The following is a 25,039-nucleotide window of genomic DNA, read 5'->3' as shown; positions in this document are numbered from 1 at the left end:
CAGATTCAGTGGGAAATGCCCTCCTTCAACACCCAAACTGAGCTGGGAGGGCATGGGAGAGTGAGAAAAATTAATTGATCTTACCATGGTTAGACATTTGCCAAGTGTCTACAAACATGTAGTGTATTATGTTGGATAATGTGGAAGATAAAAGAAATATAAAAACCTTCCGGCTAAATTAAAACACATCTTCTAAATGAAAAGCAAAGGAACATGTAAGACATGTCTTTGACTCAGCATATAGTCTAGTTGGATAGTCAGAAAATACACACACAAAACAATAAAAGTATTCCCGTTTCATTAATTTCAGATACCATGGATTACAAGATGCACCATTTTATTAACTCAAAGAAAGAAAAGCACTTCCAGTTAAACCAACATCAACTGTAATTTGCATCTCAATTCAAGAGATGTTAAAATGTGTATGGGGGATAAGGCTCAATTTTTAAGACATACAAGATAGCACATGCTAAGTCACAAATGAATCAAACTAATAAAAGCATTTAGGAATTCTGAGGAAAACCCACAATTGAGGGTTAAAACAAAGAGGGAGAAAACAGGAGCTGAGCCTGAGCCAAAGAAACTCAAGCCTTAGATCACTGAAGCGGCAGGAGGGCATTCCAGCAAATGGAAGCCCCAAAGGAAATCCAGCCAGGAAGGCACAATGGGATATGAGGTTTCATGGACAATGAGTAGAGCAGTTGGGGTGGGTTGTGGGTTAGTGTAGGCAGATAGTGAGCAGGGGGACAGGAGGAGCATCGTCAATAAACGAGAGCACTGCTAAAACCAAAGTGGTCTGCTTACACCCATCTCATTCATGTTCTGGCTCTGAAGAGGAAAGTTTTGTGGGACAAACAAGCTGGAATCCCACCATGTTGTCATTCATTCCTCCACTCAGCAATACTGATTGAGAACCCACTAAATTCAAGGGACTTTGGAGGAAATAGATTAATCACATAAATTCTGCCTACTAACAGAAAGAAGTCATTTACTGAAATAACTGAGATAAGTGTCATTATTATCCCCATTCTAAAGATGATGACACCAAGGTACAGAGAGGCCAAGTAACTTACACAGCATCACACTGCTGGTAAATGGCAGAGCTAGAGCTCAAATCCAAGCATTTTGACTCTAGAGCTTATGCTCGACTGCTGGATACACTGTCTCTCTCAGAGCAATGCAAAGCAGAGGGACCTCAGCACAGCTCAGAGAAAGGGGAGAGTCCTGTCATCTGTAAAGGCAGCAAAAGAATAATGTGGATTTGACTTGTGTGGCACTCTAGGCAGGATGAGACAAGGCATAAACTCCGTGCAGGGGGCAGTGAAACAGTAAAGATTGCTCGGATCAAAGAAATTGTAAAAATTAAAAGGTCATAAAGAGATCTTGAACAGACTTTAGACAACTGGAGACAAAGGAGAGTCCCCAGCAGTTTCTAATCTGGGATCAGATCTGTGCACTAGATTAATTAATTTGTAAAAGAAGATTAGTGTGCTGTCAATAAGATGGATTATAGGGAGAAGAAACTGGAGTCAGAAAGACCAATTATGAAGTTATTGCAATACTTTAAATAAAAGGACTTTTGACCCAGGATAATGCCGGAGTTAGATCATGGTCTGCACTTTTTATGAACTCAAAAGGCTGGGGATGTACACTGCCCCAAATACCCTGGGGTCTTTGATCTATGAACTTATCTAAGCACCCATGAGCTTTGTTTCCAGCCTTGGCATATAGTAGCATCATTTGTTCTAAAACAATTGCCTTTGACTTTCCATGAGCCTCACAGAGCGGAGAGAGTGGGATAGGAGGGGAGGCCCAGGGACAGAGAACCAGTACGCCACCAATTGCCTTGCACAATCTTGGTAACTAAACATGTATTGTCCCTAACTATTTATGTACTACAGATTTCGAACTTTTTCCTGCCTAACCTTCTCTTTTCCACCTTATAAATTCCTGAATTTTAAACTCTTTTCTTGTGGTAGCCACCCCATCAAATTGTAGAGCTGGAAGAGACTTGTGTTATCATCTCCCCCAAACCTCTTGTTCCACAGACAAACTCTGAAGCCCTGAGAAGGAAGGGACCTGTCTCAGGCCACAGAGCCAGCGGGTGAGAACATGCCGCTGATGCTCATAGCTTCCCTGACCTGCCTGTCTCCACTCTCACCTCAGATGGGCAGCCCCTGGAACAACTGTCCCTGGGGCAGGAATTCACAGTTTTATATGACAGGGAAGTTTTATATGTTTGAGTTTTCAGTGATGATGCCCACATCCTGCAGATCATTCTGGCTGCTGGAACCTAACAGACCTGTGTGACATCTGCAGTATCTCTCAGGTGCCTCAGCAACGGTCATTTTTAAAATTCCTGATTATCAAGTTTGCATGATTACAGTCTTTGCCTGACTGTTAAGTTTTGAGCTATTCTGGGTGGAATTAGGAGGTAAGGCTTAGGTTGGGATGAGGGGTAACTTATAATCACCAAATGCCTGCTAGCAGTTTCCATCTGGATGTTCCACCATCAACTCAAGGACAACACATATCTCTTAAGACTTCCTTGCCATCTGCATTGCCTTCCTCTGTAATTCACTGCTACCCAGACTACAGCCTTGTGGGCCGCCCAAGTTCCCTCTCCCTCTGCCCACAGCAGTCAGTCACTAACATCCACTTTGCTTTTTCTTAATGCCTCTTATTTCTGTCCTGTCCTTCCCATTCCCATTCCTCTTGGAACTATATTGGGCAATGGTGAGATAGTTGGAAACTGGAGTGTAAATAGGCAAAATTCAAGAAAGGAACCTCCCTCCTTTGAAATCTGCTTGTTTAGCACCTATAAGTAGCATAGGGGCCTTTTAAAATGTTAGCTCAGGACCCAGAATTTGCCTTTATCCTTATTGTCTGAGACCCTTGGTTGTAGAATCTATTTGTGAGCTTCCAGCTATGACCCTCTGCGTTTTCCTGACACAGCCTCTTCCTGCTGCCTCTCCAGCTGTGGGAGCCTCTGTAGAGGCCCACTTTTAACCAGGACAGTTTTGGCTGAGTGGCCCTCATGCCACGCTGGCCCAGATAGTACTAGAGAGTGAGCAATGTGAGGACAGTCAGTCTTTGAGCTGAATATCCTGCAGCCCTACTGTAGACATGGCATGAGCTAGATGCTGAAGGGATTACTAAAAAGTATAAGATTCCCCACTTCAAAGAGTCAGCCTGGTTGAAATGGAGGAAGAAAATGAACAGCACATGTAACATATGAATTCTAGTTCAAGACAATAAATTTTTTCACTTGGCACCCATTTAATGTCAGACACTGAGAAGTTCTGGATAAAGAGATACAGGATAGTTCTAATCACAGGGGGTTCATGGCCGGAAGAGAAGACAGCTGGGAAACAATTGTAAGACAGTGCAATGCATACTCTCATGATCAAGGTAAGCCCAGGATGCTTTGAGAACCTAAACCAGGATTGAGACAGCAATTTGAATTACAGCTAGAAATGACTGAGCCTCACTGTGTGTCAAGCACTGTGCTATGCATATTATGTTATTTTTTCTCATTTTATTCACACAGTTTTTTTCTCATTTCATCCTTATGACAACTTTCTGGGCAGAAACTATTTTTATTTCCAATTTTTGGACGAAGAAGCCTGCAGTCCCTCAGTATGTAACAGAAGGATCTGGTAGTTCAGCCCTAGACTGCCTCCTCCTAACAGAGTGTGGGGCCACAGTGTGCAGTCGGCTCTTTCTAGAGGAGGTCTAGCCTGGGCAGAGCCAGCAGGGTGAATGGGAACTAGCCAAACAGAGCTGGATTGGGCAATGGTAGGCTGCACATATTGCAGACATGGACAAAAGTGAGTGAAGGGCATGTAGTGGAAAGAACATGGCACACTATAGAATCCAGTGCTTCTCTGAACAGCTGAAATGGTCAAGGAAGACTTCACAAAGAAGGCTGCACTTGGCTTTGAGGGACAGCCCAAAGGCCCAGTGTTTCAGCATGGGAAGAAAGCAAAACAGAGAGAAAGGTGGGCCCTGGCAGTGAGCAGTGCAGGCTCTAAGTGAAAGATAAAAGAGCTGAAAATGAGGAGACTTTCAATTTGGGAAGCCTCCTTGATGTGGATGTGGGAGGGGACACCGTTGGGGATGCCGCAGAAGCTGAGGTCAAGCCGTGCCACCTGACCTGTCTTTCCCCTTCAGCCTACGCTCAGCTGCATCCGCACCAGCTCCTCTCACAGCCATCCTCAAAGCATCTGCAGCCCCAGTTTGTAATCCAGCAGCAGCAGCCACAGCAATCACGGTCTGCGCTCCAAGCCCCTTCCCATCCCCAGCTCGCCTCAGTCCCTCCGAGCTTGGCCTTGCAGCCCAGCCCCGAAGCCCATGCCATGCCACTAGGCACAGTTACATCTGCCCTGCCTCTCCAGTGCCCCACTGCCAATCTGCACAAGTCTGGCAGCACTCAGCAGTGTCACCCTCCCACGCCAGACGCTGGGCCTCACAATGGATATCCGGAAGGCCTGTCCCACCCCCCTCAACACAGGATCCAGCATGCCTCAGCTGTCATCTTACAACTACAGCCTGCTTCACCAGTGGTGAGTAACTGGTCCCGAGGTCTGGGGAACAAAACGGGAGGACGCAGCTCGGGCAATCCCACAGCTGCCATTTGGGTATGTTTCTGTCTGGACTGGGTATTGTAGTCCTTTCTGGGTGTTCCAGGGAAGAAAAGGGGCCTCTCCCTAATTTGAGGCTGGCTGAATCTTAAAATCCTTCCTGCTACCCAAACTCCTCAAGAAACAGGGGAAGTGTCCACAAATGTAGAGGCAACTCATGAGAAGACCATCTCTGTCCCATCCCTTAACAGGCCCAGCAGTGCGCCCTGGATGAGTGGAAGGAAGTGGTGCCTGAGGAGAAGAGCGTGCCTGAGACTCAGTCTGGCCCGTCAGCACACCAGCAAGCTATCATCACTGCCATGCCTGGCGGCCTGCCTGTACCTAAGAGCCCTAACATCCAGCAGTCCCCGGCTCACGGTATGAAGCATAGAGGGACCCTTGGGGGAGGGGAAAAAGTCAGCCTTGCTTGCCATCCCCTGGCACATCCCTGGCCATCTAGAATGGGCGGGTATAACAGTGCAGGCTCCGCAAGACAACAAGGCAGCTGGGTAGGAGGAGACGGGAAATGAGCAGATGAACTGAGGATAAAGAAAGGGGACCCAAAGGACAGAGAGAGAAAGGAGAACTGGAAGTTCTAGATGCAGACTCTGAGGCCTACGTGTCATTGCCGTCAGGTGTATCTGCATATCCATATACCAAGGTGAGTGTTCAGGCAGGTGTTGAGTTGTCTTGATTCTCTGCTTTGATTGGTTTGAGAGGGAGTTCTTGACATTGGAAATATGACAAGAGGGCTGCTGTCACTCAAAGATAAAGGAAATGCCTAGAGAAGCTGCAAAGGGGATGCAGGAGTTCAGCTTATGGAACTGCTCAGCTCTGGGATTCCCATCTGTCTGCCTGTAAGTGCCCAGGGACAGGTGGACTTCTCCATGACCTGGGTTTTGGGAGTCTGCTAGCCCTGTTACCATGGCGGGAGAATCACAGCAGTCCCTTTGCCTCCACAGCCATCCATTTGCATTCCTTCCCCTTCTGTCAGTGTGCAACAGTCTTGGCCCAGACCTCAGTGACATCCTGAGCCATGGGCCCTCTTCAACTCAGGCAGGCGGTGCCAATCATTGCACTAAATGGGCGCTGGGAGTGGGGGTGGGGAGAGCCAGAGAGAGTTTGGAAACTGAAGAAGGAGAAATGGGAAGAAAAGTACTTTGGGAGAGAGTAGGGAGAAAAAATTATAAATGTCCTGTGAGAAATGGAGAGTGGGATCAAGGAAAAGAGAAGCAAAAAAATATGGAGGAAGAACCTTAGAAGAATTAAAAGATAAAAGGAGGTCATCTGCTTCCTTGGCACACTTGCAGCAATGAGGGGTTCACCATTTTGGAACGCAATGTGGAATTGCTCTGGTTACCAGAAAGTGGCTCTTCAAATGAAGCCAAAACCTGGTCTCCTTAAACTCTCACAAGTTGTGATTCTGTCTCATTAATTTTAAGAGTCCATCTCCTATGGTGTTTGTAGACAGTATGTCTCTTTCTGCTCCCTCCTATTAAAAAAAGAGAATCTCCAGGCTAAGTATCTGAGACTTTTTTCATATTTTACTTATTACATGTCAAGACTTCCCATTCCCACCATTCTAGTCATTCTTATCTAGCCACATTCCACCTTTCCATTAATTCTTACAAAGTGTGATCCCCCAAATTAAGCACAGTAATTCCAAATATAAAAAGCCACTAATCACTCACTATAGGTTGGCAGCTGAACCTAGCTTTATAAGGAGCAGGACTGTTTCCTGGATCTGAATGGTATGGTAGGAAGGAACTAAAATTTGTTGAATACCTACTATGTGCCACATACTGTTGTCAGTTTTCCTTTACCCACTCATGATAACCCTGAGAGATAGATATTACTATTCCCATTATTCAGAGGTGGAAACAAAAGCTTGAAGAGACTCCAGGTCACACAGCTATGAGAAGGGCAGCAATATGACTCTGGCTCTGAGTGTAACTCCCTCACCTTCCTTCGTCAGGAATCTGCACCTGGGGCTCCAGTTTAACCCAGGGGACCAAGGGGAATGGTGCCATTTGTTCACAGAGCACTGTGTGTCACCTGAATTCCAGAGGGCTGGGTTTGGTTTTTGTTTCTGTGTTTGTTTTCAAGGTCTCCTTTTACATGGACTGCTATCATTCCAGGTTTCCTCAGTCTCAAACTTGTGTTATTTATATTTTGAGCCAAAATATAATTAATTAGACTTAGTAAAATGTTATCTTGTGAATTTAGCCCATAGTTCCAGCCTAGTGAGAAAATGGTAATAGTTAATAGCTAACATTTACTGAGCCCTCTCTGCCGGGCTTTCCAGATACTTCTTCACTTCATCCTGACAGCAACTCTCTGAAGTAGGAAGTTTTATCATCCCTACTTTAAAGATAACAAAACAGAGGGACAGAATAAGTGGTGGAGCAGGAATGTTTTATATCTGAATTTTTAAATTCATTTTGCTGACTCCTCTGCTTAACTTTGCCATCTGTAAATTATATAGCATGTTTTCTTTGCCTTTAACCTACTTGCTGATAGAAATACTGAATAGGACCTCATGAGGACACATACTCTGACTGCAGGTTGGTGATAATCAACTTACTTTGCTCAAGTATTTGTTATACAACAACCCCTAAATGAACCGACATTTGCCTGTCTTTATCCATTTTGCCTGTAAAGCTCTTAAATATCTTTCTGAAATCTAATGAAGATGATATACACATAAGAAGCATCCTGCCCTTGAGGTCTTATCTCATGCAAGAAGTAGGCTTTGCATAGTATAAACAGTTGCCAACTACTCAAGACTTAAATATTTATCCATTCTGTATATGTTGGAATGCCTGCTCCATGCAAAGCAGTGGGATGGGAGGTGAAATGAAATCTGTACCCTCCCTTCAAGGGAGCTTAAGTTCTGCGGTAAAGATGAGAAAAAATAAGAAAAACTAAAATGTGATAAATGCCATATTAAAAATAATTATAATTAAGTAAAATATAAGATTACAAGTGCTTTAAAAGTTAAGAAGGTAAAGTTACTACCAAGTAGAGATTATCAGGATAGACTGCAAGGAGAGTGACATTATTCTAGAGCAGGGCCTGGCAAACTCCATTCCAAGGGCCAAATCCATCATTTCACCAGTTTTTGTACAGCCCACAACATAAAGGATTTTACATTAGAAAAAAATTTTTTTAAGAATCAGAAGAGGAATATTTCATGAGAGGGAAAAATCCAAAATTTCAGTGTCCATAAATAAAATTTTATTGAAACATAGCCACACTTAACTTATGTGCTTATTGTCTGCAGTTGCTTTCCCGTTGAGCAGCAGAGTTGAATATTTTTAACAGAGACTGTATGACCTGCAAAGTCTAAAGTATTTACATCTGGTCCCTTACAGAACGAGTCCGCCAACCACTGTTTTTTAGTCTAAACCTGAAGGACAGGTAAGAACCTTCCTTGGACATGCAGAGTTAGGGAAAGGGCATTCCAGGAGGGACTAGTAGAAACAAAGGTAGGCAGGCAGAGAAATGTGGGCATGTTTGGGGAATAGAGAGAAGTTGGGTATTTGATCCCATGTCACCTTCATTTACAAACAAAATATAAGAAAGGCGAAGGCAGAAAGGGGAAGGACATATGAGTATTAATGAAGGGAGGCCTTCAAATTTTGAAAAATGGGGAAAGAAAGAGAATGGGGAAAAGAGAGAGAGAAGTAAACAATCAGGGAATACAAAATACGTGTAAAATGTGGAAACAGAAAGGAATGAGGCCTGAAGAAAAGTGTGTGGGAAAGACCAATTCCTTTTGTATCCCCCACAGCTCCTAGCCTATCTACCGAATGGACGTGCTTCGCCATGAAAATTTAGTTTAAACCAGTGTGGTTTAGGAAGAAAAGTAACATTTCTTGGGCTCCAACTGTGTGCCAGGCACAGCTATCTGCGTTAATGTCCTCAGTTAACCTTCACAGCAAGCCTGAGGAGTAGACATTATCCCCGTTTATGGAGGTGTAACTGGGCCACTTTGGTCATTACTTAACCTCCCCGATCCTCAGTTCCCAGTGGGGAGAATAATGATTACTTGTAGGGTTATTGTGAACGCTAAGTGGGAGTGCTTGCGTGTAGGCTTGACACATACTAAGCTCTCAATTACTGGTAGTCGTTATTATTACTGCCTCCAATTGGTCAAGGCAGGAGTCACAGTCCACAGCGCCACCGGGGACCTGTGACGCAGCGAGGCCAGACGCTCGCCTCGAGATTTGGAGACCGGCCCGCCCGCGCACCGCGAGCCTCTGCGCCTTCCGGCGGGGCGGGCGAGGCCGGCGCGGCAGCACAAAGGAAGCGCGCGGCCCAGCTTCCGCGCCGGCGCCCCGCCCCCCGCAGGCCCCGCCCACGCGAGCCAGGCCCCGCCCCGCGCCTGCCCCGCCCCCGGCGGAGGCGGCCCCGGGAGCCCTGCCGGGACGCGCCGCATTGTCTCCGCGGCGGCAGCAGCCCTCGAGCGCCCGCCGCGCGCGCGCAATCCGGCCGCCGCCCGCGCCCCCGCCCCGGCCTCGCGCCCCCGCCGCCCTTTGTTGACGCCGGCCAGGCCGGTGCGGTCGGGTGTGCCGCGGCAGCCCCGGGTCCCGGCTCGGAGGCTCCCGGCGGAGAGGAGGCGGCCCGCCCGGGCTCGGGACCCCGCGCGAGGCGGCGCCCGGCCGTGGGGCTGCGTAGGCCCCGCCCGGCCAGGCCCAGCCGGGCCCTGGACAGGTCAGTGCCCTTGGCGGGGGAGGGGTTCTCGCCAGGAAGGGGTCCGCGGCCCGCGCTCGTCGTACTGGAAGCTGGGCACCGCCCTCCGGTGCCACTCCCAGCCCGGGCCTACTCGGCTGCCAGACCGTGCCAGCCCGCGACGCTCGCCCTCTTGGCGCCTGGGAGGTGTCCTGCGCCTCCCGCCCTCGCCGGGGACCCTGCCCGTCTCCACTCACCCGGAAGCCGCGGTGTCAACCTAGGCGTGCCAGACGCTTCCGTGTGTCCGCGTCCCCGCACTACTACCCCCACCCCGGCTCCGTTCTCCTCCGGGCGATTTACCGGGGGTGGCCAGTCCGCCTTGGGGCCAGGCTACTGGCACCCGCTCTGCCCTGTTGGTAGGGGACTACCTAGGAGGGCCTGCGGCTCTCTAGAGTTTTGTTTTTAATCTAGTTCAGTCTCACGAGGTTTTTAATTAGATGGAAAGGGACAAGCTGTTCTGTGTCCTCTTCCATTTTTAGAAGAGCGTTCTTTCTCTTGCTAAATGAGGGTATCCTATATTGTTGATTCTTTATATTAAAATCGGGATTTGTGAGATTTCTCTAAATTAAAGTTTGCAGAGGGAAAATACTTTGCTCAAGGGCAGATTGCAAACTAATGGTGAAGCTACAACCTGAACTCTAGCCCCTGACTCCTGTATTGTAGGGTACCAGTCTGCCAGTGATACCCCCACAAACCCAGCCCTCACCATCTCCCCCCCGTCCCTGCCTTTGACACCTAAAGAGATTTCATACCTCCACTTCTGATCAATTTTTGGTTCCTTCCTACTCCATACCTAGAATGTTTACCTCCTTCCTGTGCTGTCTACAGACACGTTTTATTCTTTTTCCTGCTTTACAAATCAGTGACAGCTTTACCCCTCAAAGAGCTCCCATCCTAGATCGTTAATCCCCTCCTATTTGCATATTGGGCCCAGAGGATCCCTCATTGTGAAATAAGCTACCGACCCAAATCCACCCTATGGCCCTGATTTTCCAGGACAGCCCCAATTTAAAATATTCCATCCCATTGTCTATCAGTCCAAGTGTCTTGATTTTTGGTTTAGAAAATAATGCCACTTTAACTCCTAGACCCCAATGTCCTGGCCTTTTCCAGCCATTTGGCTCTGGGGCATAACTGGGTAATCCAATTATCATTCACCTGGGATTCTTCTCCCCTCCTGAGTCAGCCCAAATGTTAGATCTGCCAGGATTTCTAGGTGAGTCTGAAGGCTAATGAGGCAAGGAAGTCCCTTCTTGCTCCTCATAGTTCTGCCACCTTGCCCTCTCCACTTATTCCACTTCAGGGCAGCAGGCCTACGGCAGTGTCTCTTTACCAGGCTTAGGTGGCAGTATGTATTGATCAGGCTTAGGTTTAGAGCACAAGGGATGAAGGGCTTCATAGCATTTTGACTCTAGAATAGAAAGATAGTATCTTACTGTTTAGGTTATAGGAGAAGAGAGACTTGGACAGCTAAGTAGTTTTGGTTTCACTCGCATTTAACACACCTTTATTAGGCTCCTGTATCATGTAAAGCACTGTCCGAGGCACTATGGAGAATATATAAGTGATTTTTCCACATAGTCCCCAACATCTGAATCTATATTTGGAAATACTCATTTTTTAATCAGCGGATAAACTGTTCCCTACTGTTTCTGTGCCTAAATTCCAGTTCCTGCAAAGCGAGAACCAGAGCTTCTGGTTTGGCTCATTCACAAGGGCTGGCTTGTTTCACAGAAGGTCCAGCAGATGGGTAGTGGTGCTCTTTTGGCACCTGCCCTTCCCAGGCACTCTTCATCACATGAGTTTTGCCTCAGCTCACCCAAGATTTGTTTCCAGCCTTGTCCATACATCCTGGGAAGAATAGATGCCTTTTTTCTCCAGCCTTAATCTTGAGAAAGTAGGTAGTTTCTTAGTCCACTTTCTTGTTTCTCAGTTGTCCCTGTATTTGCATGAGCAGTCTCCTATTTTCACCCCTTTCTGTCTTTTTTTAGCTGTTGTTTTACTGATGTGTGTCACACAGATGCTAAATGAAATGTTGCTGTTTCATCATGTACTTACCTCCCAGCCCTTTCCACTTCTCTTCCAAGTCCTGGCTTAATTTCTAATTTATCTTTGTCAAGTGCCCTCAATATATATGATTTATACCTCCCTTAAAGTAAGGAGGAAACTTCAGCTCTTCTTCCTTACGTCCTGGTAATGATTTTCCTAGCTGTAGGTATCTTCAGCCATTGTTTCTCTCCATTTCAGTGTAGGAAAACCTTTTAGGAAGATGGTGGTAGGTTTTTCCAGGCATACCTTCTCTGTCACTGACTTAACAGTCTGACTCACTGACCCTGAGACTTCTCTTCCTGCTACCAAGGCCCCCTCCCCCATCTATGACCCTGTGCCTGTTACTTGCTCTGGCTCAGCCCCAGAATCCACCCTTTTTCAGACCACATCCTTTTTCCTGCCTTACTCATTTCCTGTCTCAGATACTTTGGATCCCTTGGTTCTGATCTTTCAGAGGGGGTGAGAGTAAACTAAGAGGAGGAATAAATGGATGATCTCACAAAACTGAACTGTTCTTGCCTCTGGTCTTAACATGCTCTTACATAGGCTGTCCCCTCCCTATGTTTTCTTGTTTAAGACAAAAAAAAAAAAAACTGCAGTCTCAGAATTAACTATCTCTACCTGTGAGTTTGTGTCTTCTTATTTCTGTTTTTTCCTGCTGTGAATATATAAAGAGGATAACTTGACTGCCTGATTCTTCTAAGTCTCTTTCCTCCTAGTGCTAGGCTTTTTTTTGGTAACCATTTGCCAAATTAAGTTCACCCACTTCCCATCAAAGTCCTCCGCTTTTAGCTAGCATAGATCAATAAGCCAAAATAAAATTTGAATTAAGTAAACTAGAGGATAGGATGGTGGTTCCAGTTCTGGTTATACTGCTTCATGTCTACTGCTCCATGTCAGTATGATATTTCCCAAGGGTTTTTTTCCCCTCCTCTGGAGTCAGTCCAAGTTTATATTAAAATTCTCCCAGCTGTTCAATGCCATTTAGTCTCCAGACAGATTTGATCCCATCCTCAAAAAGATTGTCTTCCGAAAAGATGCATCAACTAGAAGTGAGAGTAGAGAAAGAAGTGAGGAGTCTTCATAAATGACTTTGTTTTCTTCCCTTTGTTATGTGCCATTTTGCAACTGGAAGATGAAGATGATGATTTTCTGTGGTTAGAAGGAATCCTACAAAAGTGGTTGTAGAGAGATGCTTTTGTGTTTTCCACCCCCGTGGAAAAACAGGGTGAGGACTGGCCGCCTTATGCAATCTACTCTCATGAGGCCTTTGTGCCAGTAACAGAAATTACTCTCTGTGGTGATTTAGCACCTTGTTTGGTGGAAATCAAAGCTGGACTACCCCTCAAGGGCGAGGTATGAACATATGTAGATTCATGTTTTAAGTGTTTTTATGGCATGGTTTAAACAGCAATGTGAGTCACCACTTTAAAAGGTTGTTTTCTGTTAAAAAATTAAAAAGTGTAGCTGTTTAATGTAACTGCTTATTCACGAGTCCAACAGATGCACGTTCCATTTTAAGCATTAGCTCATTTAAAAATTTCAAACATAATTAATGTGAATTACTAGCTACATCAGAAAACTGACTTGCTACTTGTAAGGAAACTCAGAAGCAAACCATCTTCAATTCAATTTTATGACATTTTTGGGAATTGTTAGGAAAATAACCAATTGTTCACCCAAGACACAGTCTTACAGCTTCTGGGCTTTTTTCCCTGTCAATAACAAAAGTAGAATGTAATAGACATGATCAAGAAATGGGTTATTTTATAATCAAAAGTTATACAGTTAAGAATGTTAGTTTTTGAAGATAAGTATATTAAGAAACATAGCATATAATTTAAATAATGAATTGGTGCTGTGTGATTCATTGCAAGACCATCTAGGCCAGCATAATAAACTTAATAGTTGTTTTTTTTTACTTCCCTTCCAAATTATTTCTGGTTTGTTAAAAAGATTGTGCTTTCCTGTTCTTTCAATTTCCAAATGATTTTTTTAGCTTAGATAAGTCCTTCTACATCTGCCAAAGAAATGATTGCTATTAAACAGGGATTGCCAGTGTTTTAAGATGAACACAGATGTTGAAGAGAGTTCGTTTGTTATTTTGACTTTGTTTAAAGTAAATATGTTTATTGGATGATTGTCTTTTTAGCGATTGAATTTATTATAGTTTCTCTTAAGAAGAGATGACTGTTAGATGCCATGTCACAACCAGCTCCCCCAGTAGATTAGGAGGAACAGCCCTGATACTGAATATTGAGACTGTTGGCAAGAAAATGAGAGTTCATGACTGTTGAGAGTTATTTTTAAAGCTCTAGTTGCTTGGCTATTATGTCTCAAATGCTGTGTAATTATCCCTTGTTACTGATATCTTTAGCATATTTGAAACCATCCATATGTGGCCTAAATCCACACAGCTATATTAAGAGATTTTTAAACAATCAAAGCAAATGACACATTAAATTCAAATATAATTAACATGAATCAAATAACTGTTTTTTAAGAAGTCGGTTAAGTCCACGTTTCCAAGCTTCCATTAATCAGTTTTAATCTGTTCTATCAGCTGACTGGTAGCAAAGTAGGGTGATTGAAAATTTAGACAATGGCTACAGGAAGGAAAGAGGTAATGTTTTTCCCAGAGCAGAAATTATCATGAGGTTTGTTTTGCAGGGTACTGTGTACCCCATTATATAGGCAAGAAAACTGAGGCTTAGCTTTCTCACCCCACAACCGTGGGCTCCCCTTGCCACCATTTATCTAAGAATATTAGTGCCCTTGCAGTTGATAAATAAATAAATGAGGCATGTAGCAGGCACCATGATGGCCTTTCCTTGTTGTCAACCTGAAAATAATGAGGGAACTTCCTAAACATTTCTAGGTTTTTTTTTTAAATGTTACAGATCCATCTTCCATGAGTTTATCTTCAGCCTTTTAAACCAATTTCTTTTCACAAGCTAAACCATCTCCTGGCATTACAAGTTCCATAAATTTATTATTCTCTAGGTAAAGAGGTTCATTATTTGTTCCATAGCTCTCTCTCTTCTGGTTCCTGGGGTTCTTCTGTACTGTCTGCCTGATACCCTGGGATTCTTGGTGAAAGAACTAAATAGAAAGGGGGTCTGATGGTTGTCTTGTCCTTTGGATAATCACTGTTGATGGTGAATTGAGACGTTTGGTCGGCCCTGAAGTGCAGGCACATTTCTGTTATGTTGCAGTCGTTGTCAGGGTGGAAGTAACATTTCACCTCAAGAGTACAAGGACAGGACACCTGAGTAGACCAAGGCATCTGAGGAACATGAATGATACCTGAGTTTGGGCCAATGAAAGAATAGCTCAGCTCGGGGGCTACAGCAGGCCAGGCTCAGTGAGAGTGAGATTAGAGTGATTTCTGAGTCTCAAGTCTCAGTAATGTTAGCCCTCCCATGGCCAAGTCAGGCCTGTGCCTCTGTATTGTACCTGCATTGTCTTATTTAATCTTTACCCAGCCATATGAGACAGATTTAAGAACCCCATTTTACAGATGAGGAAACTAAGGCCAAAATGCTTAGATTCAGACTAGCATTTCAGCCTAGGGTCTTTCAGATTCCAAAGTCCTAACTGCCATGTAGCTCAACTTCTAAATATAATCAGTGCAAAAACATATATAAGCTCTAATCACTATAACCTTGCAAGATAAACAGTATGATCCTCATTTTTATAGCTGGAGAAACTAAGGCTCAGAGCAGGTACTAAGTATGTGAAGCTACATAGGCAATCAAAGATGGAACCAGAATATGAACCCAGGTTTGACCCAGAGCCAGTGCTCTTTCCACTCTGCTGTTCTTCCTTCTTTCATCCCCTGTGAGCTTGATGTCTTGGTTTAGAGCCTTTCCTATTGGTTCCAGACATTTTGCCTTTTGAAATCAGTGTCTGCTGGAGAGCTGTGATGTGAGAATACCTGGGGCCCTTCAGACGCGGCACTGAATACCATAGGACCGGCTCCATTTAAGTAGAACTGTTTCTGAAAACCCTCCCTGACTCCCTGCAGTCAGAGCTAGCTCTTTTTCCCAGGCACATTGACCTGTCTGTTGGAAGTCACGCTCTGGTCCTGCAGGTGCTGCTGCTGAGTTTGATCAGGTCGCCAGAGGACCTGTTGCAGTACTCTGCCTGTGGGCTGGAAGCAGTTCGTGCAGCTGTCTGGAATTCCCCCTTTGCTCCCGTTGTCCTGAACTGCACGGGGGCGGGTGACTGTTCGCTCCATTGATTTCTTCCTTAGGAGCCAGGGGTGGCAGCTTGGAAAACATTCAGCTATTTACAATTCAGCTTATGTACACTTCAGCTGGGGATTGTGGGTGAGTCAGAAGGGTGGCTCTCTTTGCCTGTGTCCTCAGAGACAGCATGAAAGTCAGCTGTATGGTAATGGCTGCCAGAGAGGAGGAGGAGGCCCCCCCAACAGATGCTTTAACCAGAGTTGCTCAGCCCAGATGCTTAAGATCCAAGAAGCAGGTCTGCTCTCCAATCCGCTTAACTGAGACTCAACAGGTCATCTTGGCAGTGACACTGAGGGCAGGTCTGGAGCCACCTCCCTTGCCAGCTCCACAGCAGGAACCTGGATGTGGACTTAGGGTCTGGCCCTCTTGTGACAGAAAGACTCACCACCTTGCTCAGCAGAGTGCCCCAGAAGGATCCTCCTGTCACAGCCACCTCTTCCCCTCTTGGGAGAGGCCTTCGGAACAGCCGCTCTTGTTTGTAGAGTGGACGAAGGTGCTCTGAGGAGAGCAGGATGGTGATGGCAACTGTGTGAGAGCCACACAGCCTGCTCTGTGTCCTCAAGGCAAGGACTTCTGTGTGTCTGACAGCTCAGTCCTTAGCAGTATTGAGAAGCTTACAAACATTTGGCGTTGGTGCCTCTTGCCTTCTGGTACTCAGGGCACACAGGGTGGGAACCGGCCCACAGTTTGTCCCACCAGTAGGAGTTCTTGTGCAAGTTTTAGAAAATACCGTCTTCCAAATAGATGGCATCGTCTCTCGCCTGGATTCTAAAATGCACACTTGTAACTATGCACACTTCTCATCTGGAACATTAAGATGTTAGGCTCAGGGCTCTTCTAACTCTAATCCTCTGTGATCTACTGCCCCTGATCCAAAATTATCACTCTCTACCACCACCACACCTCTCCTTGGTCCCTAAATTGGAAGGAAAGCTGTCTGCTTATCTGAGTCAAGTGATTCACAGCAAGGTGTGAATTACTATTTGCATTTCAAAGACAGCTGTTAACCAAATGAATCTAATTGGTGGACTTGTTAGGGTCCAAGGATAGAGCCGCCACTCCTCTGTAACTCCCTCCCTCCCTCTCTCTCCCTCCTGCTCTCCCTCTCACCCGTCACTTCTTCCCCCCACTTCACTTTCTTACCTTCCTCCGGGGGACAGAGAGAAAAATGTCAGCAAATTGGTGCATATGAAATATCTTACCTCCCTCACTTTCAGAGTGGCACTAATTTCTTTAGGGGTCTAAATATAACTGAAGGGATTGTAAAGGGTGGCCGGCAGACTTTTCCACCGTGCGTTTCACCTCTTCTCACCACACGGTGCCGCTGCCTGCTTCTCAGGCCAGGTGCAGCCTGCGTCAGCTGCTCTCCTCCTGGATACGGTTTCCCTGGACATCACTTTGCAGGTGCTTCTCTCAGGCTCCCTCTAGAGCAAGCAGTTCTTTAGGAACCCTGCTGTCACCCATCCTGGCCACATGACTGGGCCTGCTAAGCTTAGGCACAGTGAGCGTGACTTTGGAGCCAGAGGCCTGAAGAGAACGCTCTGTGTTGTATAAGCGACCTTGTTTTACCATTTGTCAAGCAGGATTTGCTGCAGGCAAATGATCCATATTATCACCTACTCTGCTTCCTTAAATTCTTTATTAACTTCATTAGCTCTGTCTACTTCTGCTACAGCCAAGCAGTAGTAGTTGGAAGTCTTGTAAATAAAAGTACTTTTTTCTCCTCATGTTTAGAGATAATGAAAATGAACCATTGACCAAGCTGAGGTGGGATGCAGAAGGTCTACTTGCCCTCCAGTTCCTCCGAAATCAGGTCTTCGGGGCTACTTGTTTTAGGGGCAGAGAGAATGAAGTAAAATGAATGGTTAGGGATCTGAAATACCCATAATAAATATTAATTCTAAACCATATTCCAGCATGACGGATGATTTTTGTGTTACTTATCTGTGCCCATAACGAACATCAGAGCTGGTTCTGAAGGGGCCCAGATTTTGCATAGCTGGGGCTGGCCTGACCTCCATCTTCAGCAACTAGAGTAGCTCAGCCCCTCTGGACACCTACTGACTGGCCCTGAGGAAGGGGCCATTTTTATAGGCACCTCCCAGCCTCTGCCTGGAGGTGTCATCATGCCCTTCCAAATGCCTGGAGCCTGCATAAATGTTTCAAAGGGGCCAGGGGATTCAGAGCTCCATCCAGCCTTTAGAGCTGACTGCCTTCTACTGAAGAAATCCCCTCTTTAACAGGAAGAAATGGGCCAAGGAATAGCTCTTATTCTTCTTTATAGCTAGGTACCCAGAAATGCCATTCTTGTAGGCAGGCACCAGCCTCGCTGCTCTCAAACCATTACAGCGTCAGAAAGTAATGTTACAGTCTCAGATGGTGCCAAGTTGCTTGTTTTGAGACTAGGGAAACCTGTACTCTCTATGTTGGCAGTACTGTTTATGAAGATTGAGACCATGGGTTCCATACATTGCAGTTTAATGGACATTAAATAGCTATCATAGGGAACACTGAGTTAGCTCCTGAATATATAGAGCTAACTAAGACATAACTGCTGCCTAGAGAAACCTGTTCTGCCTAGAGGAGGGGACTAACTCCAAAGCAGATAATTTCACAAATATGGCCACTGAGTGGTCCTTCCTATTTTATCCAGCCTTTGTAAGGGGTATTTCTGCCAAAACCTATGAATGAGACCAGAATTGAGAAGCAACCTAGAGGTTGAGACATACATAATAACTCCAGCAGAACGTACCGTTGGGTTCATTCTGATACGAATACTTGGCCTTTTATGGTCAGCTTCAATTACAGACTAGATTCTACCCCTCTACTCTCCCCCCTACCCCACGTACACACCACACACACACCACCACCACCCAGTTAAAGCTTGGTTTCTCTTCGCTCCTGCAGCCTCTTGTACTCTCAGTGTCCCAGCCTCTGCCTTTCAAATTCAGGTGCCTAGCTCTGTAGAAAAGGCTTTTAAACCTCTAGGAATCCCCGTAGCACTTACAGCCTCAGGACTAGTCAAGAGAATTCAGGAAGAATTCCCAAGATAGTGTAGTTCTTTGTCTTTGTCTTTTATCTGGCCTTAGGGCCAGCAGGGCAGGTTTCTGCAAGTTTCACTATTAAGCTGTTTTCCTGCAAGCAGGTTGCAAAGCAGTCTGGGAGAGTGGGAAGCAGATTAAATTAATCTCGGTGTGCTGAGCTTGGTAGGGGGATGAGATTTTGTTTGGTCATTCCAAAAATAGCCCAGACTCCTTTGTTGCTAAGGCAGATGCTGATGTATTGCCCTACAAGATGACTGCAAAGCAAAATTGCTGCCAGCGTTTGCATATTCATAAAACACTCCCTTCTGTCCCTCTATTCTGTCTCTCCTGTGACCTGCCCCAGAGTTATAATGGAGAGTGATAGTGTCTAGTATGGTGAAAGGATTAATTCATTTGTTCTCTTGCTTAATAAGAACCTTTTTTTAAACATAGATTCCAAAAAGTCTTTGCTCCCCAGAGTTAGCATTGGCCCTGTAGGCTCTGAACTGGTTGAATGGATGTTTGCTACTGTATTTGGCATGAGGAAAGAATCCAACATGAAGAGTAATCCACTTCTGCTCCCCTCCCCCCAATCTTGCAGTGTACATTAATAGGCAGAAATCTGAGAGACAGGAAGGGTCAAGAGAAGAGTTGAGCAAGGATGGAAATCCCATAAAATTAGACAAGTATCAGAAACTGTTGGGTGATGAGTATCAGCAAAAAGTGGGAGATGGGAGTGATCCCAGAATTCAGATAAGAATGGGTTAATTCTGTAGAGGTATTATAAACTAAAACAGGGCAGTCACTCATTTCTCTCCACCTGTGCTGGTAGTCAGGCATGTGACTGTTTAAAAGAAAAACTAAACACAAATATTCACAAGGTATCTTAGATCAGTACACTTGATATGTTAGTATTCACTAGGTACCTGACCTTGAAAGGTGTAGGCAAAGAAGACCTAGGATGATTATGAACTTGCAACCTTTTATATAAGAAATAGTTGGAAGAGCAGAGAGAGTTTGGCCTGGAGGAGAGATGATATAGTGGGGCCATGAGTCACACCAAGTGCACTTCTTGAGCGTTTCCTAGTGTGCTGGCCCCATGCTGATATCTGTTACCCATTAGTCCTCATAGCAATACTGTCAGGTAGGCATTATTATTGTCCTCATTTACAGCCAGAAAATCTGAGGTTCAGAGAGAGGTGGGGACTTGCCCCTAATTTGCTTGAGTGATGGAGCCCTGCATCTAAGCCAGGTCTAAGCCTGTGTTTTTGCCCATTGTTCTGTGTGGTCTTAAGGAACAGAACCAGAGTAAGTGGGTAGAAATAAGCAAAAGATAGATGTTTGGCTCATTAAGAGGAAGAACTTTTTAATTGAACTGCCTAAGATGGGAGCAGACTACTTCAGGAGTGGTCAATTCCTTTGTCACTATAGGTTCTCAAAACAAATGCCAGAAAATTACTTGTCATCAGCGGCACTGATAAGGGGTTGAACCAGACTTTCTAATCTTGTTATTCTATAATCTGTAGTTCAAAAGAGAAATCAGAGAATATTGTACTAGGCCCTAATTAGAAGGAAATAGAAAATACCATCATCTAAAAATAAACTTACATGGTAAGCTTTATTTTTAATATTTATTTTAATAATATATATAAATGTTATAAAAATAACATTTTTAATAATACCTAATAACATTTATTATTTAATAGCATAACATTAATAACATTTAGAAGTGTAATTGTGAATGTAGGCTTAAATATTTGAAATTTAACAGCAGAGAAATTTGATTGATTTTGTAATTAACTCAGTCCTTCTAATTATTCAGTGACAGTTAACGAAAGATTTTTTTTTTCCAGCTCCCAAACACCTTTACAATTTGGAGAGATTAATTCCAAAGGGAAATTTTTCCATCTTTACAGAAAAGTATAAGCTGTCAAAAAATTTTTTTTCAAATGGCTATAAACCCTTAAGAGAATCTTTCTAAGTTGCTGGTGTGACTCAGACAAAAATTAATTTAAAAAAATCTCATCAATCATATCTCTTAGATGACTCCTATTCAGCTCTGAAGTTTTATTAGAGTGAAATTATGGGGGTCTGAGTACTGAAGTCATGTGTCATAGCCAACTCTTTTTATCAAAAAAGATTTATCCTGGTTTATTGAGCATTAGGTCTAGTAAGAAAATGAACTAGTTATAAACCTTTTCTAAAATGAGTTTACCTATATTTCTCCATGCTACATAATTAGACACTGAATTCCTATTCTATGGTGGAATTTTTTCATCTTTAACATGAAATAAGACCATCTTCATGTAGAATTTTATGCAAAAAATTACTGAACTAACATACTGAAATGATTTTAAAATATATAACATGAGTGCACACACGCACTGTACTATGCTTAATATCAATAGGCTTGTTGCAATAAAGACATGGCTTTTTCTTTTTTTTCTTTTTTAGGAAGTTCCAGGTTAAAGGCAACCTCAGCTGACACAGTTGGTGGTGGTAGAAAAATGGCACTGGAAATGGGGGTAGAGAGAGAGTTACAAAAGTGAGGTGATGAGATCTTGCACCTCTAAAACAGGGAAGCAGTTCCTGAGAGGTGCTGTTGGAAGTGAAGAGGAGGCCCCTTTGCAGTGTGGCTCTGGAGCACACTTTGCGGAGCACTCTGTTGGGCCTTTCAGAGGAAGGCTAGCAGGCCCTGGAGAGGAAAACTTAGGAAAATTTGTCCATGGAGGGCAGGAGTCTGTGACTGGTGAGGATCACATTCGATACGGAGCTGAGAACAGGACAAGTGGCTTGAGTAAGAGCACCGAAGCAGCAAAAATAGCATAGAAAACCTCTGCTCTACTGATGGCTTCCGTGGTGGAAAAATATAGTGCGTGTGTATCTTAATGCGGACGCCGATAACCAGTCTCTGAATAGTCAGATCTACTGACGTACAGTGTGTACCTAGGGCTCAGCCCTCGGATTCCCTCTGCATTAATTTCTGGAGTTCAAAACTTTGACATTTCACAAGATGCTTCAAATCTATCTCCAAGGAACCTCATGAAAGGTCCATTTAACCTCTCTCCCCCATGCCCCATCACACCCCAAGCCCAAAACCTGTTTCAGCTTTTCGTTCTGGCTTTAGATGTCACCTTAAATGTATTTTCTCCTTGAATTTAATGTTACCTTGTTTGTCCAGATCAATATTGACCAAGGTCTTAACTCCTTAAAGACTGAATTTTTTGTCTTTTTAATGTGGTTGAATGTTCTGAGCACAGCTGGGAAATTAAGAAACCCCACTAGCTGATTAGCTGCATTATCTCAGAGCTGATTATGCCACACTTGGTGTACCACCTTTAAATAGGTCATCGAGGAAGGGGACTGCTTGGTTTGTGTTGTTTGGCTCCATGGATGTTGAGTCCCTGCTCTCCTTCTACTGGCTTGGACCTGGTTCTGACCTCCCTTGTTTGTGTTTTCCTACTTTTCCCTTGTACAGAGACAGGGCAGGGCATTGTTCATGCACTGACCGACCTCAGCAGCCCCGGCATGACCTCAGGGAACGGAAACTCTGCCTCCAGCATCACCGGCACTGCCCCCCAGAATGGTGAGAATAAACCACCACAGGCCATTGTGAAACCCCAAATCCTGACGCATGTTATCGAAGGGTTTGTGATCCAGGAGGGGGCGGAGCCTTTCCCGGTACGGACTACTTCTTTTCCCCTTTTTTTTTTAAGTATATTTTGGATGTATATTAGAATATTTTTACATTTCCATGTAAAATTTCCAAAAATGTGAACAGTTTGCTCTTTTCTTGCTAATTTTTTCCCCCAAAAGAATGTCAAAGCCATTTATAGTATTAAGTGTCTTTCTAAAGTCCAGAAGGGGTCAGTGATTAGAAATAACTGGGAGGACCCCTTGGTTATAAGTTCCCACACACAGACTCAGCTGTGTCCCTGCCTGGTGATGTGTGACTCTCTTGGTTAGAGGTGGGTTCACACTGGGGTGTTTGGTGCAAGAGATGGGCTTTGAGTGATGAGACCTCATTCCGTTTTAAATGCTGACACCTCTGAATGGCAAAACTTTAGCCTGTTAGAGGACAAAAGGAACCTGTGTAGAACAGAATTCTCAAGAGAAGTCTGAAATGAAAAAAAGCAAACAGGGTTGCAGCCTGAAGCTTCCTTTCTGGGCCAGAGCCTTGAGAGGTGAGTGAAGGAGTGAGGGGTACTTCAGTCAAATGTTTTGAATTCAAGCAGAAGACTAAGGGGAAATGGCTTATAGACCGAGCACCCAGAGCTGACTCTGTGTGAGGGGAAGGGTGAGGCGGGAGGGACTACTCTGTAGGTGGAAGAAGCCCAGAGCCAAGTGCACACGAGCCTCTCTTGAGATAAAATCACCTGACTGGTAGGGATATCCCATCCTCACAGGATGCCCTCTGCCCCTTGCTCATTCTTTGGGTCCATGAGTATTTGAATAGTCAGCAGAAGACGCTAAGCTTAGTTAACTGTAACAGGGGACCTACCCTTCTAAAATGCCTGGTCCTCCTTCCCTCTGGAGGACTCCCCCTGGAGCACCTTAGCCATAAGTAGATCTCGCCTTGTCACATCCCCTCCCTTGTTAGACTGGGTGCTTCCCTTGGCCTCCTGGAGAGACACCAGAAGCCAACTGATCTTGCTCCGTAAGTGCAGATTAAATAGCACCCCAGCATGGCCCTAGTGATCTGGCCATCAAGCTGCCTAGACAAAGGCAACAAAGGGAGAGCCAAGAGAATGAATAAGCCAACCTGGGGGCCTGACAGCCACACAGGGCATTTGGCCTAGAGTCCATTTTTCCTGCTCTCCTCCATGGCTCTGGCTTTGGTAGGACAGTGGTAAGGTGGAGAAGAGTAAGACATAGAAAAATGGCTGCTGATTCTCTGTGTGTATGCTCACACACATGGCTTCAGCTGTGTTCTGCCTGGTGACGTGAGCTCTGTGTCCTGGCACTTGTCCTTGTGGTGTGGGAAAACTGATCTCTGCCTCCATCTCTGCCCCATAGACATTTGGAAGAGTAGACATTTTCCTAACCTCCTAAGTCATCCATTGGTCCTGGATTGAGGTTGTCTCTGTACTTTGGTGCCCATTGGCATCTTGCCTCATAAGCTACGTGGCAAAATGGGGCTTGGAGCAGGGCTCGTGGGGATGATGATATAGAGACTGGCGTCTGCACCTGGATGCTCATACATGTAATTTTGATGAGGCTGGATAGTAATGAAGCATCTTTCACCTAACCCTCATGGCCTCTATGTCACCTTGTCCTCTAGGTGGGACGTTCGTCCCTGCTGGTGGGGAATCTCAAGAAGAAGTATGCACAGGGGTTCTTGCCTGAGAAACTTCCACAGCAGGATCATACCACCACCACTGACTCCGAGATGGAGGAGCCCTATCTGCAAGGTAGGCATCTCAGATTCTGAATGCTAAGGCCTTCTGATTGGGCAGAACAGGGAGAAGGCAAGGCTGGAAAGGCAGGCCTTACAGACTTCCTTTCTTGGTATACATGGAGGAATTTTGAGCCAGAGAATGTGTAAACGAAGCAGTCCACTAAACATTCCCCCCCACCCCCGTCCCTCCTCAGTCCCTATCCCTAGAAAACAAGGAGGGGAGAAGTCCTACCTCTGGGGAACTGTCTGTCCCTGCCTTTCCTCCATCCCCGTGTCAACCAATCACAGAATTCCAAGAGTTGTTTTTCGCAACACCCGGCAGGTGGCGCCCTTTCTTCATGCAGGCCTGGGGCCGGCTGGAAGGCACAGCAGTGGTCAGGTGAGGGCTGCTCTTGCCACATGGACTGCTGCTCAGATGGGGGCTGTGTAGATTACAGAGCACCTGGGTTGTGTTATCCAAGCCAGCAGCCAACAAGACAGATCAAGGTGGGCAGGATGACTGCAGCACAGTTAACAGCAGCATCTGGAGCACTCCCACTGGCCCTCCTACTCGCTTCCAGGAGGGGTGCTCATTCTTCCCACCTGTGTTTTGCCTCAGGCTCATAGCACTTAAAACAATGTCCAAAGGGCACCACCAGACACCTTCAGGTACTTTCCAGTGGGGAAGAAGCCCTTCCCAAAACAGAGATGAAAGCAGCTGAGCGCTTGCTAAGCTAGGCTGCTGCTGCATGTCACAGCTCTGGGAACGGGAGGAAGAGCAGAGCAGTGGGAAGGTCTTGTGGGCGGCTGTCCACAGTCATTCTCCGCACTTAGGATTTCCATACTTTCAGAATCCAAAGAGGAGGGAGCGCCCCTCAAACTCAAGTGTGAGCTCTGTGGCCGGGTGGATTTTGCCTACAAGTTCAAGCGTTCCAAGCGCTTCTGTTCCATGGCTTGTGCAAAGAGGTGAGTGCCCTCAGTCCC

General features: G+C 45.3%; 1 protein-coding gene across 2 annotated transcripts in view; it reads left to right on the top strand.

The window, feature by feature from the left end:
- PHC2 (polyhomeotic homolog 2) overlaps window positions 1-25,039 on the top strand; it is a 47,532-nt gene that overhangs the window by 15,701 nt on the left and 6,792 nt on the right. The window contains exons 7-11 of one of the 2 annotated variants that reach the window (XM_036885329.2): window positions 4,174-4,565; window positions 4,835-5,000; window positions 22,157-22,359; window positions 23,960-24,089; window positions 24,907-25,021. In XM_036885329.2, coding sequence (XP_036741224.1) covers window positions 4,174-4,565; window positions 4,835-5,000; window positions 22,157-22,359; window positions 23,960-24,089; window positions 24,907-25,021 — 1,006 coding nt within the window. Of the gene's footprint in view, window positions 1-4,173; window positions 4,566-4,834; window positions 5,001-9,048; window positions 9,339-22,156; window positions 22,360-23,959; window positions 24,090-24,906; window positions 25,022-25,039 lie in introns of those variants that run through there. The other variant, XM_036885328.2, reaches the window with a different exon arrangement.

This window comes from Manis pentadactyla, chromosome 4 (genome assembly GCF_030020395.1).
Source record: "Manis pentadactyla isolate mManPen7 chromosome 4, mManPen7.hap1, whole genome shotgun sequence".
Classification (NCBI taxonomy): domain Eukaryota; kingdom Metazoa; phylum Chordata; class Mammalia; order Pholidota; family Manidae; genus Manis; species Manis pentadactyla.
This window is presented reverse-complemented; position numbering and strand designations above follow the sequence as displayed.